General features: G+C 43.9%; 1 protein-coding gene across 1 annotated transcript in view; it reads left to right on the top strand.

Moving 5' to 3' along the window:
* Positions 1-18,294, top strand: part of LHFPL2 (LHFPL tetraspan subfamily member 2) — a 105,239-nt gene that overhangs the window by 78,379 nt on the left and 8,566 nt on the right. Inside the window, exon 3 of the mRNA XM_006021412.3 lies at positions 323-1,094. Within this exon, the coding sequence (XP_006021474.1) occupies positions 665-1,094 (430 nt within the window). The 5' untranslated portion in view covers positions 323-664. The remainder of the gene's footprint in view (positions 1-322; positions 1,095-18,294) is intronic.

Here is an 18,294-nt window from a genome sequence, read left to right as displayed (position 1 = left end):
GGGAGGAGGGCAGGCTGGAGTTGGAGTGGGTGTTGCTGCTGTCTGTGGCTGGGACCTTGCTTGCAATGCTTTTGACAAACAACTGCAAGTAGGCTAGGATGGAACAGATGCTGTGAGTCCAGCAGTGCAGCAGGAGATTAATCACTCTATTGAGGCGAAGCTTGGGCCGTTTCCAGCAGGCTGGATTTGACAGGCCCCCGTTAGAATTTTCACGCGTTGATTTGGATCTTTGCAAACTGTTGGCGTGTTCTTGGGAGCTGCGGGGGTAGAAGAGGGACTTTTTTCTCACTGCTAATATATTCTCCTCCTTTCTCTCATCTAGGTGTGTGATGTCAAGGAGTGGGCAGTCCTTGGGCCCTCCCCCACACTATTGTAACGTCATGTGCCAGTATGAATATTAACACAGAAACACGTACTTCAGTACTCAGTATCCAGAGAAGAAGAAAGGAGAAGCTAGACGTTGGGAACAAATGACTGGATTGCTTGCAAAACTTTGGGCAGCTAACTTCTTCAGAAATACTCCATTCCACCTATTGTGAAACAGTTAAAAGAGCAGAACAGAAACAGCATTTTTGGGTCTTTTTTTTTTTTTAATTTAACTTTTTTCCCTTGGTGTTGGATCTCAGACTCTCATCCTCACTGAACACAAGCGCTGAACATCAATATGTGTCATGTCATTGTAACATGTCGCTCAATGCTATGGACGCTCCTGAGCATTGTTGTGGCTTTTGCAGAGCTCATAGCTTTCATGAGTGCAGATTGGCTGATTGGCAAAGCCAAGCCTGTGAATTCTGAGGATACGGACAACAGGACTGGAGGGTCACAGGAGCCTTACCATCCAACTTTGGGGATCTATGGGCGTTGCACCAGAATCTCCCATGTGCAGGTTTCCAGACGAGACACGCTTTGTGGCCCCTATGCAGAGAACTTCAATGAGATTGCCAGTGGATTCTGGCAGGCTACTGCTATTTTCCTAGCTGTGGGAATCATGATTCTCTGTGCTGTGGCATTTGTGTCTGTCTTCACTATGTGTGTGCAGAGTGTAATGAAGAAAAGCATTTTTAATGTCTGTGGGCTGCTACAAGGGATTGCAGGTAGGTGTGATGTGGCAGCAGCTAAAATGTTTTGGTGCTATTCTGCTGAAAGAATCTAGGAGGAGATATACAGGTCTGTGTACCGACAAGTCATGTTAATTAGACACACAGATGAATTCCTAAAAGTGGACCTATAGGATCTAAATTCTGTTTGAATAGCTACCCAACAGGAATACATTGACCTGGCAGCAGGATTGCAGTTTGCTGCGTGCCAAAGTGAACTTGCCAAAGTTCCTTTTATAGCAGTTCAAGTCTTTCCACTGTTTGAAAAGTTTGTTTCAGTAACTCGAACTTCTCTCCTTTGTTCATAGTACAGAAGCAAAGCTAATGCTAACACGAATACAGTCTCCCTCCCTCTCTCTGCTTTAATGATTTTTCCATTAGGCAGGAGGCAGTTTGCTGTGTCTGTGTCTGGCGCTTCAGGATTGTGGTGAGAGTAAAGACGGGCCATAAGGCTAGATTCTGTCTACATGCCCAGCTCTCGTTTATGCAGGGAGAGTTCTCTGGACTCTTTCAAGACCACAGTTTGACCCAGGTTCTTCATGGAAATAATGCAATCCCTCACTCAGTTGCATTTGAAATCTTCAGATTTTACCTGTTCAGTGTCCAAGTGACAGAATCATTTCTGCTGAACAAAAGAATTGGCTTCAAGCAATTTCTTATTTGTTGCCTTTGAGTTTGATAAGGTGTTTGGGTTTAATTTGCATATTTTGTGGAGCTTAACAATGCATCCTGTTACAGTGAGATCCAAAAATGTGTGCTGAGTTCTTCACTTCCCAAAGAAAGGTGAGATAGTTTTTACTTAACAAGCGGTAAAGAAAACCACAGGCATGTTACATTGTTTGTATGATGCACTTCTGGATATGATCTCAGAAGGGGCTGTGGACTTCAGATAAAATATCTGCACTGATCTTATGGGGATTCTCTTCTTCTTCGGCTATCCCTTGATATAAAGATGATGTCTGCCGGAGGAGGAAGGGAGGGGGAAATTATCGGTGAGTTTTAAGATGGCGGAAGAGTCCAATCCGTGCTCTGCAAGTTTTTCCACAGATATGACAGGTGGTGCCTTGGGGGGGAGGGCACAGCTGTTGACCAGGTTGTTGTGCACTTTCCTTCCTCCTCTGCCATTTCTCGGCTTCCTGGGCAAGATGGATCTCTTCAAAGCGGGCTGTAGCTTGATGTATGGTGCAGTGCCGTTAAGACTTGTTACCAGCCAGCACTTCCTAGTTTGTAAGTTTGAAGCCACCCTTCTTTAGGTATGCTTTCAGGGTGTCCTTGTAGCACTTTCTCTGTCCTCCGTGGGTCCTCTTACCATGACTGAGTTGAGAGAAGAGGACTTGCTTCAGGAGATGAGTGTCAGCCATCCACACACAGTGGCCTGCCCCACACAGGTGATGTTTCATGATCTTTGCCTCAAGGCTGGTTAAGTTAGCTGCAGAGAGGATGCTGGCACTGGTGCAGCAGTCTGTCTTCCCATCTAATGCAAAGGATCTTTTTGAGGCAACAGTGATGGAACCATTCCGGGTGCTTAAGGTGGCTTTGCTATGTCACCCATGTCTCATACCCATAGTGGAGCATGGGGATAACCACTGCATTGTAGACCAGGATTTTAGTTTCCACCTGCAGATCTTGATCGGTAAAGACACAGCAAAGCAGCTTTCTGAAGGATATGCTGGCACAGCAAATCCTATGTTCAGTTTCTACATCAAGGCTGACTGACTGGGAAAGGTGGCTGCCAAGGTATGGGAAATGCTCAGTGTTTTCCAGGGGTTCTCCACCAATGGTGATTTGTTGGGGGAGGAGAGCAGCTTCTGCTGTGGCAGGCTGGTGGAGCATTTTGGTCTTTCCAATATTAAGGGAGATTCCAGGCTATGACAGGCACCTGAAAAAGGGTCAAGGGTGGACTCCAGTTTGTGCACAACAATAACACAGTTGTCAGCATACTGAAGGTCGGTGATGCCAGTCTTGGTAAGTTTCGTTTTGCTGTGAAGGCACCGCAGGTTGTAAAGCTGACTATCCTTTCAATACTCAACCCCAGTTCTGGGAGGAAGGCAGTCATGGGTGAGAATCAAAATCACAGCAAGATAGATGGAGAAAAGGGTTGAGGCAATAACGCAGCCCTGCTTGACACCAGTACAGATGGTAAGTGGATCTGTCCCTGATCCATTTCAAAAGGACTGTGGCAGTCATCCCACCATGGAGTAGCCTGAGGATGCTGATGATCTTCAGTGGACAACCAAACCTAGCCAGCACCTTCCATAAGGCTTCACAATTGATGAAGTCAAAGGCCTTGGTTAGGTTAATATATGCCATAAACAGCTCCTTGTATCACTCTCTACACTTCTCCAGGATGTGTAGTGGCTTTTTCTCTTTCACCTATAAGCTATGCTCTTGACTAGATATTTTCAAACCGTAGAAAGACTTTTGTCCAGACATGGCTTAAGCTTTGAACTGAATCTCATTTTAAGCAAACCATTTTGCCTCACCCTACTAAATACTCATGTAGCTAACAGTGCATGCACTACACAACTGACTACACCATGAGGGAGGTACCAATTGCAAGTTTAAACTCTTGTAACTGTATTATGCTTTGTGCTCAGTTAAGGGCTAAAGAGACGTGTTGTTTCAGGGTGGTTGTGGAAGGTCACCTGGTAATATGGGAAAGTCTTTGCTTAGCTTCATTCCTGGAACTCCAGGTCTCTGAAGTTAGCACTCACTGGAACTCTACCTCCCCACAAAGGGGTGAGAACAACACCAGGCCATGAGTCCACTCCTCACCCTGGCCAAGAGAGGTGCTGTGTGACCATGGTTCTCCTTCACCAAAGCCCTGAAGCCCGGAATAAAGGTGTTGTGTTTTCAGGCCCAGTCTTGGCTTAAGATGCATTTATCTAGATGATAACTACAAACCAGCAAAGGGGTTTATTTTAATTTTTAAAAATGTGTAGTTTTGGTCTAGTCATTCTGTTTTGGGAATCCAGCCCCAGAAATGGGACAGATGCACAGAACTGGATTACAAACTATATCTAGTTGTAGGTTTTGGCTCTTCACTTTCTTTGTTTTCTAGGGCGCACAGAGTTTTGAAGGGGTGACATTCCTTTTTTATTAAAGGCATATTTGTAAGATATATATATTTGTCTTTTTGTATAAGGCGAGGGTGTTTGGACCTATCACTTAAGCGTCCCTTGAAAAGCTAACCGAGTTTACACCCCTGATATCCTTCCAAAATTTTATGAGGATTCCAATTTTAAAATGTGCAGAAGGTGCATTCTTGTATCTTAGAGGAGTGCTCTGGAGACCAGACATTCTCCTTGCTGAAAAGGGGGTATGTGCAAAGGCAGTTTTTCAGTTGTAAAATATGCCAGTTTGGACAGTGGAAAGAATTGTTATCTCAGGAATTAGACAATAGGGGGGCTAAAGCATTCCTTGTGTGTTAGGTGTGCTTTTTCAGTAGCACTGTGAATTGAAACACTTCTTCCTTCCAATGAAGATAAATCCACACCACATAACCTGGGTAACTGAAAGGTCGTATTACTGAAACTGTTGCTATGAGAAATGCCTTTGCCGGTATTTGCAGCCTGCTGTCTTGTGGCTAGTGTCTTGTTCTCTCAAGATTAATTTTTATTGAATTCATTGCTACTTTGTGCCAAAAGCATGACTGCATCTGGTTAGCTGAAACTATTTTGCTGATGACTTATCCTAGTTGTGGAGTTTAGGGTTTCTTGGATCCTGATTTTTGGAAAGCATCTGAGCAAATGGTTCAAGGACTGCTGTCAGCATGGCTGATCTTTGACAGGACTGTAACAATGCTCTCATTTCTAGGCTATGTAATGGACATGTCAGTTGCTTTTCTTCCCTCCCAACCCCAGATCCATCAGGGATAAATCAAGCCCCCCTGCTGTGCTCCTGCTCCAGCACACCAGGATAGGCCAAGTGGATACAATGGGAACAGCTCTGAGCAGTTTGGAGTATACCTGAACAAGCTCAGGTTCTCTGCCTTGGAAAGTCAGAGCCATGCTAGGAAGACACCAGGGACCAGGAGGGGAGCCATGCAGGAAGCTAGGGTTTGTGACCTTTCTTTGAAATGTGATTTCATCATAGCAAAAGGCTCCTCTAAGTACAGTAGTTGTTTTTCAGCACATGTTTGCTGCATACTTGCAATTATGTAATAAGGGATGGTCTTCAAGCTGCAACCACAGCAAAAGCATTTACAGGCACTCAGAATCTTGGAGACTTAATCACATTTATATATTCCTACAAGGTTTTAATGCAATTAAAAACATACAGCAAGTTAATCTACCCCTGGATTTCATCATGAAAAAACAATAATGGATACCGGACATATTTCTTTCTAGCATCCTATGTTGTGACATGGGTGGTGTCTGAGGTGAAAAAGTAAAATATAGAATTGGATCCTTAAGCCCAGCTCCTACCCTTGCACAAATATGTGGAGCTCCCTTTAGGTCAATGGCAACCATATGCATATCAGGTCTACAGAGAGCTTTTGTTTGTTATAGACAGTTTAATATAAAGATTAATAGAAGAAATCTGCCTCTTGTTTGAAAAGTCGGGTTGGAAGGGACCTCACAAGGTTATCTAGTTCAGCTCCCTGCTCAAGGTAAGATCATCCCTGACTAAACCATCCCAGCCAAGTGTCTGTCTAACCTACTCGTACAAATGTCCAAGGATGGGGAGTCCACACTTTCTCTAGATAGCTTGTTCCAGCATTTCACCCTCACGTCAGAAAATTCCTTCTAATTTCCAACCTAAGATTCTCCTGCTGCAGCTTAAGGCCATTGCTCCTACTCCTGTCCCCTCTGGCAACAAAGGGAAGCCCATCGCATGACCAAGAGCTGGGGTAAACATGAAAGCCATGAAAATATTTGTATCAGGGGTGCTCAACTTCCAGCCCACAGGCCAAATGTGGCCTTCAGAGCTATCACATCTGGCCTGCAGGGTCCCCCATGGGTCCAGAAACTTGGCAGTGGGGGAACAGTGGTCATCAATCCTATGATTTGCACTGTCAATTTTTTTTAAATAGCAGAGTTTCCTCCAATCTTAGTTTTTCATCCAGCTTAATTTCATGATGAAAATGATCATCACTTATGCGTCTTTAAAAAAAAGCATTATAGATAAAAGCTTTAAAAGAAACCCAGTGAAGCTTAGTCTCTAAACAGACAGTAAGTAAACAACATGGAGTTTGAATGCTGGGCGGATAACGCCCTTCAGTGATAGGAAATGGCCTGAAACATAAATTGTACCTAAGTCACTTTGAAATTCTTAAGTGCAGATGTGTTGAGACTTTCCTGAAGAGGCCTTCAGTGACACCGTGACCATGTGTCGGACTGGTGAGACTGGGTTCGCTGTGTGAATAACTTGATGTTATGTGAAATTTTGAGATGCCACAAGCCAACCTGTTCCCTTTCAGGAAGAGCACTATGTAGCTCAGGTAAAGCTTTAAATACAAATAGGCAGAGGTATCTCTGATATATTAGATAGACAGTTTGATTTGGCAGTTCCTTCTGAATTATATCTGACTTTCATAGCAGAGACAGGCAGAGAAGTGGGATGTTGTATCCCTCAGGTTCTAACGTCTTGCCAGGTTGTGAATCCACTTGAGAAGGGAGCCATCTTGTGAACTACCTTTCCTTCTCCCCTGCCACCATGCTTGGATACCTGGAGTCAAAATCCATTCTATTGCATTCAAAGGCTATCCCATCATTTAATATTGTTGTTGCAGTAGCAGCTAGAGGCCACAAGCAGCATAGAACCCCCTGTGTTCGGTGTGTAAAGTTATAGAATGATAAAGCCTTGTCCCAAAGCACTTAAGAGTCTAAGAGCAAGATGTAACCTACAGGCTAGGACAGATGGGGGAATACATACATAGAATAGGACATGCAAATCCTTAGTCAGTCAATAGTGGTGATCACAGTTCTCTACTCACCTAGCCAAAATCAGGGTGCCTCTTATCTCAGTTCCTCACTATCTGCTCAGTTTCTGTCACTCAAAAAAACCCCAAAAACACGCTCCCACCCTGGCAGGATTAATTTCTTCTCCACAGTCAACATAATTTTTCCCCCACTGAAATCCTGTTTTCTTCCCAGCACATGTTTGGAATCAGTTCTGCTCATCTCAGCTGGACCATAAGTCTCCCCCAACCATGGCCTCCTCTCTTTTAAAGCCATTTTCAGGATCCCGCTCCAACATCCTCCTCCCATTCCCCTTTACCAGGGTTTTTCATGTGCTCCATCACACCTTCCTTCCCCATTCATTGTTCCCTCTCCTGCCCTCCTCCCCACAAAGCAAATTCCCTCTTGATGTTCCTTCTGTTCCCTCCTGGTGCATGTTTCCTACATGCCTGCCCCTTCAATCTTCCCTATTTTATTCCTCCCATTCTGAACCAGTGGTCCACTACCAACCACCCAGCAGTGCCAGCTGATAGCTTTGGATGTACTCTGGTGTTGGTGATGGAGGGAGCAGCTGTAGCTTTGTACTTTGAGGTGTCTTAGCTGGAGTTTCCCAGTAGGGAGATGGCCAGTATCATGTGGCTCTTCAGCTCTCCGCAGGCCATGACAAAGGTCTCCACAGAGCACATTTGGGAACTTCTGATCTAATCTTTCGTTAATAACATCTGTGATTTGGGAATAATTTATGCCTCTCTGGATTTATATTAAGTTTTTTTTCCTCTGTTGTTTACATTTGCTGCATCTTAGTTTAATAATCATGGCTCCAGTCATGTTAACAGTAGTTCTTCAGCATCTATTTTAATGCTGACAGCCCAGTAGTGCTACTGGTTGCAGTGACCCACACACACAAGATTTGGTGCATCAGTTCCAGTTTCCGTAGCAAACATCTGTTTGGGTTCTGTTTGTTCCAAACAGCAGTTTTTTTGGCTAATGCAATGAGGATGTAAATTCAACTGTTCCTTGTAGTCAAAAATGACTGTTCTGGGGCTGAGGAGTGCAAATGTTAGACTGGCAATTTGAGCATGTGTTATGTAGTATTATAGGCCGCTGAACAATGACAATTCAACAACATAGTGACAGGCAAAATTAAAAATACTCAAATAAGATTAATTTAAAATATGTAAACCCAATTTGAATCGAGGTGTATCTGTTACATCATGATCACAGTCATTGAAAATAAATGTCAGAATATCTCCTATTGTGGGAGAAGTAATACATTGTTTTGGGTAATAACAAGTTAACAATATTTATTTTTGCATGGTGTCATTATCTTCCTGAATGAGATACAGTTCTAGTATTTGTCCTTCTTTGCCTTAGAGATATTTCATACTCAACTGTGTACCCTTCCTAAAATGATGAAATGGAATATTTATAACTAAGTGGCTTTGCTTATGTGGATCAAACTAATTATGGTAACTGATCATTTTTATGTATATGCTTGGGTACCAGATAATCAAACTGAGTTATCTTTTAATGAAAGAAAACAATTAAGTATGACACTTTCCTAAGGCAAAAGTATGGATGTCAGATGACTCTCATTTTCTGAATTGGATGCATTATCCAAAAAGAAATTATGTTCATAAAATAATCTGGCATTAAAATTTACACACGAGCTATTCAGTGTGACTGGAGTTGTTTGCAAATAGTGCAAGAGTCAGTGTTCCATTTCCATGGCATATCAGGGATTTGAGGGAATTATATGTTCACTGATACATGAAATGTGCTGAGGTAGAAAAGGAGCAAAACAGCTGCACTTAGGATAAAGAAAAAAGAGGTCTACGGTCAGAATTAAACAGACAAAAAGTCTAGTCAGGTAACTTGCTAATACAGTGTAATATACAGAAATGTTAGATGGTCATGGCAAGGACAGTATATCAGAGTTATAAAACTGTAAGCATCCATGTAAAGGAAGCTGTTCTGACTCTGTACCTGGGGCATTCTCCCAGCAACCTCCATCCAAGCTAAAAAGTTTATGGTCACCAAGAATACCGTTTTTTGTTATCTGAGTTATTGCTATTGTTTTATGTAATGCCATGGATCCAATGCCTTACAGATGATTCACATTCCCTGTAATATGGATTTTAGTTATTTTTTCAGGAGCATGGATAGTTTAAAATGTCATTGACCCCAAATGTAGCTACTCATTAAAGCTTTTTCCCCACATTGTTATTTTGGGGTGGGGCACAACTTGCCACTTTATAGTACTCTTTAATGTGGTGAATCCACTGGCAAATTGCTTGAGCAACTGCCTGAATGGGGCTTGGGGACTGCAGCCTTTGTCTTTATTCCTATTTGGGGAAAGAGGAGAGTGATCTGAACTCTCTGCATGGCAGCAGTGATACGTGAGCTTCACACTTCTTGTGAGCTGGGAGGTAAGACAGGAACTGGAATCGCAGAGAGATTGGTAGAATCCAGATGTTGTCAGGACTGGAAAGATGCACAGGGGAAGTGTGGAACTGGCTAGTTCTCTGGGAGTTGTGACATGAGGAGGTATGATTGAGAGTTATTGGCTGCTGAGATGTGAGACAGGAACTGGGAATTTCTGAGGAAGTTGGGAAGGAAGTTGGGAGTCACTCGGAGCTTGCTGTTATAGCAGGAGGATAAACAGAAGGGTAGAGATACATGGGAGCTTGCAGAGAGGATGGGAGGTGAGCTGGAGGCAGAGAGGTTCCTGGAACAGAGTGAGGCTATTAGAATTTGCTGTGTAGCTGCAAAGAGCATAGTGTGGGGCATGGAGATGCAGGATTTGGGATTGCAGTTACTGGGGAGTCAGCATGGGGGGAGCTGTTGTTTGGGTCCGTCAGAGGTGAGGGGCACAGGAGGTCAGAGGTACACAGGTGCAGAGTCTGGTAAGGAAAATTGTAATGTACCAGGGAGCCGGGAGGAAAGTCAAGTGAGAATCTATCTAGAGCAGGGGTAGGCAAAATGCAACCCAGGGGCCGGATGCGGCCTGCCAGGCCATTCTATCTGGCCCACAGGACTCCTAAAAAATTTAGAAAATTAATATTTATCTGCCCCAGGCCGCCTAACATGCAGCCCTTGATGGCTCGCCAAAACTCAGTAAGTGGCCCTCCGCACAAAATAATTGCCCGCTCCTGATCTAGAGTCTCAGCGCTTATGACCTGAGGGAAGTAGTTGCTAGACAGATGGGGCAAAGAAAATGAGGCAGTGTGAATGCAAGAGAACCAGCCATTACGTTAAATGCGTGCAGGAGGGCAGCCAAACCCAGACAACCTCTGAGCGTTGTCACAAGTGTAGAAGCAGGGCCCAACCCCTTATTTTGAAAAGCGCGTCTTCTGCTGACACTCAGCCGAGGGTCTTTTTTCCTAATGCAGAAATTGCACATCCCTGAAACAGAGGGGTTTATACTGGAAATCTTGGCACAGCCTTCATTTCTTTAGCATTCTGCACAATGAGGTATAGGGCTTTCTGAAACGCACATGGCTACATTCCAGCAGGATAGCTAACCTACTTGGCTGCCGACAGTGCAAGCTCAAGGGACTACTGTGTGGAGGAAGGCAAGAGACTATACCAAAGAAGGCAAGCTGTGCTAATGTTACGTGTGTAAAGTGGTAAACAGCCATGGAAGCAAAGGTGCAGCAGGACCAGCTTTGAGAAATGAACAGGTCTCCCCTAAGAGAGAACCTCGCAGTGTTTCCTAGACAGTTTTCTGTGTTCTGGTTCTGTACATTAGTGAACATTCACGTCTATTGGTGTGTGCAGTGCTTGCTACTCTTTTTTTAAGAAGAGTTCTTCATTTTACAAGAATGGAATTTCTGGGGATAGTGCTACTTCCCATTGCCTGGTAAATCATTCTCAGCTGAACTAAGTTATTGTGATCCTATAACCAAAGCAGGAGGTTGATTTGGGCAGGGAAGCTATGTGAGTGTAGGAGGCTTTTGGCAGCTGAGGTGGGAAGGTTAGAAAGAAAAGGATGTCCACTCCCCCTCACCACTCTCTGGAATAAAACCAGGACACACCACAGGAAGGGGCCGGGTGAGATATAGCATTTGACATTTTTTTTGCTATTTCTCTGTCCCAAACTTTTAAAACTTTTTGGCTGCTTACAAATGTGGAAAAAAACCCCAGTGCTTTACTTTCAGCTGGGTGCACCCCCACGCTGAGCACAGCACATGCCCAAAAGAGGCATCGTGTAAGTTTGACCCGGCTCGCCCAACATCTGTATAGATCATGCACTTCAGCAGCCCTTTTTGGGGCTTTTATCTAATAGATTGAATCAGCTATTAGATAAGTGCCACAAAGGCCTGCTGAAGTGCGCAATCCATAGAGACACTGGGGAGCCGGGTCAAACTGACACCATTCCTCTTTTGGTAAAGTGCTGTTTGTTTTCTTCCCCCTACGACTATCAGCAGCCTTTATTCTCTGTCGGCAGACTCTATGACGAGATTGTGTGTGTGTGTGTGTGTGTGTGTGTGTGTGTGTGTGTGTGTGTGTGTGTGAAACCACTGCCCTAACTGCTGCCTTTTTTCTTTTTGCTGTTGCTTCCTACTCACTAGTCTACTCCTTTTCTCACATTCCCCTCTTCCATCTTACAGTCACCCTCTCCTCTATTGTCCACCTTCCTCCCCATGATGCTGCCAACACTTCCACAGTCATATAGATTTTCAGTCTTTCCTTTTCCCAGCACTCCTGCCTTGCCCCTTCCCCACCAAATATCCAGTACCTCTGGGCACATCTACACATGTGCTTTATTGCACATTAAACTAATGCGCAGTAAAGTGTCACCATTTACATGTTCACAGCAATTATTGTGCAATAGATTAATTTAAAGCGTCGTTTGCTAGTACCAACAGATACAGGTACTAGAAAACGGCACTTTAAATTAATGTGCTGAAGCACATGTTTAGACCCTGACCAGGAGCAAATTGTTCTTGGTCAGCCCAGGCAGCAGGGGGTCACAACTGCTACCTGGTTAAGCCTTGAGCTCTGGGACAGAGTAGGGGGAACTGTCCTGGCTCTGGAGCAGCTCCCAACTGGGGGTGGGTGGGGAGGGAACCGTCCTGGTTCCAGCTCCCCCTGTCCCCCCACTCCTTCCCCCAGAGCTTAGGGCTGGCCCTGATCTTCCTGCACCTGGCACTCAGGGGAGCCTGGAGCTCCCTCTGGCTACTGCGGGGTGGGGGAGGGAAGGGAAGAGGAGTCAGAGGAGGGCAGGAGCAGCCCTGAACTAAGCTGCTCCTGTTGAGCTCAATTTGCTTCTGACCCAGATGCATGTGTAGATGTGCACCCAGGAGCAGTTTAATGCATCTGAATTTACTGCACAGTAAATTCAGGCACATTAATTGCATGTGTAGATGCACCCTCTGTCTTCTTTAGTCTGGTTTTCACCAAGGAGGTAAGAAGCTTGACTTCTGGATCAGTTACCACCTGAATATGGTCTTTGGTATTCTTGTTGCTCTCAAAGCAGAGGGTGGAGTCGGAATGAATGGCATGTGGATCTGCCTCTGAGCATGACTGAGGGCTTAAAGTCCTGTAATGGGGAACCAACTCTGAGAGGTTTTCTGAAGTGAAGAATTAAAGGTGGTGACATGAGACAGGTTTAGCATCAGAAAAGTGCCTGCTCTTGGTGCTGATAGCCAAATCTGGAGGGGTTTAAAAAAACTGGACAAGAGAAACTGTAAATATAACCAGCATCAAGATATGCTGAGACTGAGGCCTTTGCAGCTCCTAATGTTTTTCTTTGTTTGGTTAAGATATCACTTCTCTTAGGCAATATTTTGCCTTCTAGGTGCTGCAAAATGTGCCTGTAGGAACAGAGCAGTCCTTCACTCGGGTCAGCCTAACTCCGCGTATTACAGGAAGCCCCAGAAAAGCTAAATGTTCTATCTTCACTGATTAGGTTGCCAGCGATGGTATTTTATTTTAACTCTTAGCAAATAGCCTGTATATTACAGAAAGGATGCTAGGATTGTGCTGAGAATTGTTTTTTCTATTGGAGGACACTTAACTTTGGCAAGTCTGAATGACAAGCTCTGTTAACTTTATCAGTATATGCTGAAAGCCTCTAGCAACAACGCTAAAGGGGAAGTAAAGCATGTTTTTAAATCCTTGTTTCCTCTTCTAAGTGTGTAGAGGGACAGCCAGCAATTAATGAACAATGGAAGGCTCATAATCAAGCAGTGAGTGTCCTGCTCATTCAGTTGGGACAGTTTTGTTCCTGGGTCTTATGCCCTAGCCCAGTGCTACTGTGCCTCTGATCAGCTGCAGATATTCAACTTCAAGTAAGGATTTGTCATTGAAATGTAAATACAAGAAATCAATAAAGCTGCTCTCTTAGCTCTGAGAGCGTGACTGTGGCTCTGTTACTAAATGTGGTAGGGCACTGAAAATGGAGGAGGGAGAGGGCAAGAAGGAGCGCACAAGATGCCTTTGAGCCAGGGTGGCTATCCGCTAGTAGCACAGCCTAGACACAAAGTGCTGTTTAATGCATGCTATAAACATTGGGGAGAAAAATATCCATCCCTAAGACCTCTCCTAGTGCCTTTAAGGGCTATATGTCACAAAAGTAGATATAATAGGAAACCCCAGTTATTTCCAGACCTGCTCTTGGTTATAGTGTAGTGTTAGCAGGCCTCAAATTAGTGGTGGTAACAGTGGGATCATTGTTGCAGATCCTGCAAGATTACCTGCACAGTGCTACAGGTTACTTAACCAATAACTCTGCAGATTGCTAAGGATACATCTATGGAGCTTGGACTATTGTTAGGCTTCTTCCAATAATTCCCAAAGCTTCCCCTACCTCAAATTCAGATCTCTCAGACTGAGTTCTCTGTCCTCAGCCTCCCTGTTTGCTCCTACCAGATGAAAATGAAAATGAAAAAATCACTGTAAACAATCATTTTGTAATGGAGGTCTTCTTTACGGATACCTGCTGAGCAGGAGGCTGAGTGCAATGTTTTTTCTATCTGAGTGATAACGGGGAGCAGAACAATCTCTCTACACTGATAGAGGCCTTCACAGGAATTGTTTCCAGTATGTCAGGAAGCACATGTGCATACATGCGTATGTAAGGGAGTCCTGGAGTCCCAGGACCAGCCCTCTCTTGCCACCTACATTTTGATAGAATTAGCTGTGTGACACTTGCAATGGAGGCAAGCTTACTCTGTCCACTTTATAAATGCCTTTGGGGTGGGAGTAGGGTCTTATCTCCCATTATGTGCAGGGGATGAATGAAACTCATATCACTGCTACTGGAGGAAGCTACACACACACATTCCCTGTGCCTTAGTGGAAGAACAATCCCCTTGCATATCCTTATCCTTTGGGTCTTCCCCAGTTAAAGTGAAGCAGGTCAGGTACTGCTTTTCCTTGGACCCTGCTGCATTGCCGCCTCATCAACCACATCTGGTTAATTTCCTGTTTCCTCAACAGCATTTCAGAGCTTTTTACAATTTCTTTCGGAAATGAGAAGATAGTTTCAGGATTTGCAATGGAAATTGGCCTTCCTAATATATATTGGGGTTTTTTTAATATGGTGCAATAGCAGCTGCACAGGAGACTATGAGAGGTAAATAGTGTAGTGTGCACCTCCACTTATCCAAATAAACAGGTGAGTAACTGCGTTCCTATGAGTGGATTTCCAAGCTCCGGCCAAAGGGATCTGCTTTACGTCACTAAAAAAACTTGCTGCTCTTCTGCAGCTCAGATCCTACCCCAAATACTGAGTGTCATGCAGTGTGACGAATACTAATGTTTATTCATCAGGTTGCTGTTTTCTAGGAAGGTTGCCTGCATCGCTCTGCTGGATTTTATCAAAACTGAGTAACACTTATCACACTTCCTGTGCCTTTGGGGATGGAGTGGAAATCTTGACACACATGTGCAAAATATACCTCAGTACCAAAGATCAAAGTGCAGAGAATTACTTCAGAGTCTTGAGAGATCTACTTGCACAAAAATACTTTCTAGCCTATTTCTATTGATGATTTTTGCAGCAAGCATGATTTTGCTTCTTTCTTGTTTCTGGGGGAGTGGTCACTTTTACAGCATTTCATGTTTGGAGGGTTTGAAGTTTACATGTTAAATTCCCCTGTATGCTTTTTAAGTAGAAGAAATCTAAATTTAATTGGCCTTTTTTAAGACTCTTTTGTGTGAAAGAGAGAATTGAAGTTTGGTAGCAGTGTTACACAATCAAAGTTGACAATATTCTTCAGCGAAATGTAAGGGAGTAAGACTCTAGTGAAATATACCCACATCAGAGCCCTAAGCCAGTGCTCTTGCTGTACGTCTACAGGATTCTTGGCCGCAGAGAAAAAAAATTAAACACAGCTTTCTAGTCTTTTTTGTAGCCATCTTGCTGAACGCATTGCCTTCCTTCACAATGAAATCACATTGAAAAAAATAACACAAAGATGGCATATAATAACAGAAAGGTAATTTGATGAAGAGAACTGGGTCAACTTTAAATAAGCAGGACAAAAATAGTTAATAAAGTGATAGCTTAGAGGGACATATTAATATGCTTTTAAACTGGCCTTCACATTTCTTCAAAAAACCATCATAATGTTTGAACCTCAAATGCTTTCTTAGAGAGGACTCAGCTGCTGAGTGGGAATCCAGCTTATACTTTCTAGAAATCTGCTTTCTATCTTGAAGACTGGCTGCTGTATTAATACATTAGCACAAGGGCAGAAACTGATTGATGATCATTGTCATTAATATTCATGGTGTCTAGGTCCGTCTTCAAGCAAAGGGGATGACTAGAGATAATTGTTGCTAGATCAGTAAGTGGTTCACATAAAAATGGCTTGTTCACATAAAAATGTAGTGTTCACCTAAAAATGGCTTGTTTGAAAGATTTTACCATTTTTAGTACTATTTTCGATTTTGTATTTGAGATAGGCAAAAGCTTTCAAGTTGGTAGCTGTGTTTTTTTAGTACCTCTGGTGGACTCTCAAACTTGTGGTTAGGAACTGTACTGTATGGTAGGATACTATCTACTAGGAGCCCCAGCAAATCCTGTAACTGATGTGCCTGGATGCTCCAGAAATTTGTACAGCCGTGGAGGATCCTGTCCTCAAGGAGGCATGCTGAGTTTGGGGAAGGAGTATACAATGGTTTCTGGCTTAAAGAAAGTCACGGCAAGAATAAAGTAGCACAGGCCTTAGTGAAGGCATAAGTTTATCTTGATTTTCTTTCACAATTTGATTTCTCTCTTATTGTGAAACATGATTACACATGGCTGGTGGAAATCCTGTGGCCATGCTGGCTCTCTATAAATTCAGTGCCTTCTTCTCCGGTTGCGCTATCTTCCAAGCTAAGCAGCTCTACTTCTCCAACTCAACTGAACACAATTTCTGCAATTGCAGACTTTTTGCTGCCCTTTTGTCATCTTTGACTCATTCTACAACCTGACCTTATTTCCCCATTTCTCACTCCACACAGGATCTTGCTAGTTTCTTTCACTCAACTTGCTTCCCCCACCTTCTTCCCCCTCTTTCCTCCTCCACAACTGCAGGGTTCTCTCATTGGCTGTCCCCTTCTACCCCATGCACTTGCCCAATGACTCTTCTTGTCTTATGACCTGCTATATTGTGTGTGCCCATTCGTTCCTTTCCATTTTTTTCCTGACCCTCTAGCTTTTCTCTGGTTTTACCTCTTCGCAGTACAAGCATGCTTTAATCTCTCTCATCTTTGCAATGGCAGGGCAATGACAGTGCCTCATTTCCTTTGCTTTTGCTTGTTGGTATGTTGTAGGGCATCCTTGGTGTTCCAGGTAGTGCCTCATGTAGTGTGAGGGTTGAAGTACTGATTTGAAGGAAATGGGACTGGACTGAATGGCTGAGTGGCTCCAGGCCCATGTTCGTATTGTCAAAATACAAAACCATGTTCCCCACCCTCCTTGCTTTTGGAACTGCTGTTCCATCTTCCATCACCCTGGCATCCCTTCAGTCCCTGAATACGTACCTTGCACCCTGCCCGGGGCTCTTCCCTGTCTCTATCATAGACCCTTTCCAGTCCACTGCACTGCAGGTCTCTCTGCAATCTCTGATGACCTCTTCCTAGCCAGAGGACAGACCCAATAATATAGAATAGGGTGATGTAGATGAATCTGGCCTATTGAATTACATGGATGTAGATAATCTCAGAAAAGCTACTTGTGTCAGTAAAGGAGCAGACACAGGTATTTAACCACTAGCATTGCTGTATGTAAATATTAATGATACGTAACTAAGTGGATTAATTGTGTCTTGATTATGTGTGCATTGGAATGGCTTTTCTCTGGGTTTAAGGCAAAAATCTCAGCCTCTGACATCTCCTTGTAGATGTAGATGTCTATCCATCAGCCCCAGCTCAGGATGGCTAAACTATAAACTCTAATTTTCTTCCCAAAGTCCTTTCCCTATCTCCTTTCTCCATCAGCAAGACCCATAATCTGGGTATCATCTTCAACATAGACCTTCTTAGTCTAAATCTTTCCAAGTCTTCTTGAATAATATCGCTAAGATGGGGCTTTTCCTATCCATCAGTCCTTGGCCTTGACAAATGCAACCTTGCCCTGTTCAGAACACTATGGCAAACATCAGTTTCCTGACCCAATGCTTTGCCAATTAAATTGTGTAATGGGGGAGGTGGGAGAGTGACCCAGCAGCAACCCAGGGAGCTGCCTCTGAGGGAGAGAGTGTAAAAGCAGTGATAACCACAGTGGCTGCACTTGGACTGGAATTGCACTGCCACAGTTGGCATGGAAGGAGATGGTGCTGCCCTGGGCACAGAGCTGCAGCCTCTGTGCCCATGTCACCTTTCTGTTTGCAGCTTTCTGCTGGCTCCCCCTTTTCTAGCATAGCAGATTACAAGCTATGTGGCTTCACTTTCAAAACCCTTCCCAACCTATCCTTACGCTACATGCTATCTCTGTTCACAACTGGGAGACTGATTCCTGCCTTCAGTCAACACAAGATAGCAGCTTCCATCACCCAGTCAAGCCCCTCTGTACTTTCTCCCATGCTCTCTTACATGCTCTCCATAAGTATCCACAAGATTAACCGTCTCCCTTGAAATTTTCTTTTGTTGCAATGCCACCAGTAAACTTGGCCATAGCTCTTGATGTGCTGACACTACTGTCATTCAGACTGGCCAACACTTTCTCATTGCGTTCCCCGTTCTCTGTATCCATTGGCTGGTTCTTATGTTAAACACTTTCATAGATTCATAGATGTTAGGGTCGGAAGGGACCTCAATAGATCATTGAGTCCGACCCCCTGCATAAGCAGGAAAGA

The sequence above is a fragment of the Alligator sinensis genome, unplaced genomic scaffold (genome assembly GCF_000455745.1).
Source record: "Alligator sinensis unplaced genomic scaffold, ASM45574v1 scaffold159_2, whole genome shotgun sequence".
NCBI lineage: Eukaryota > Metazoa > Chordata > Crocodylia > Alligatoridae > Alligator > Alligator sinensis.
Note: the sequence above shows the minus strand (reverse complement) of the source record. Positions and strands in the feature narration are given on the sequence as shown.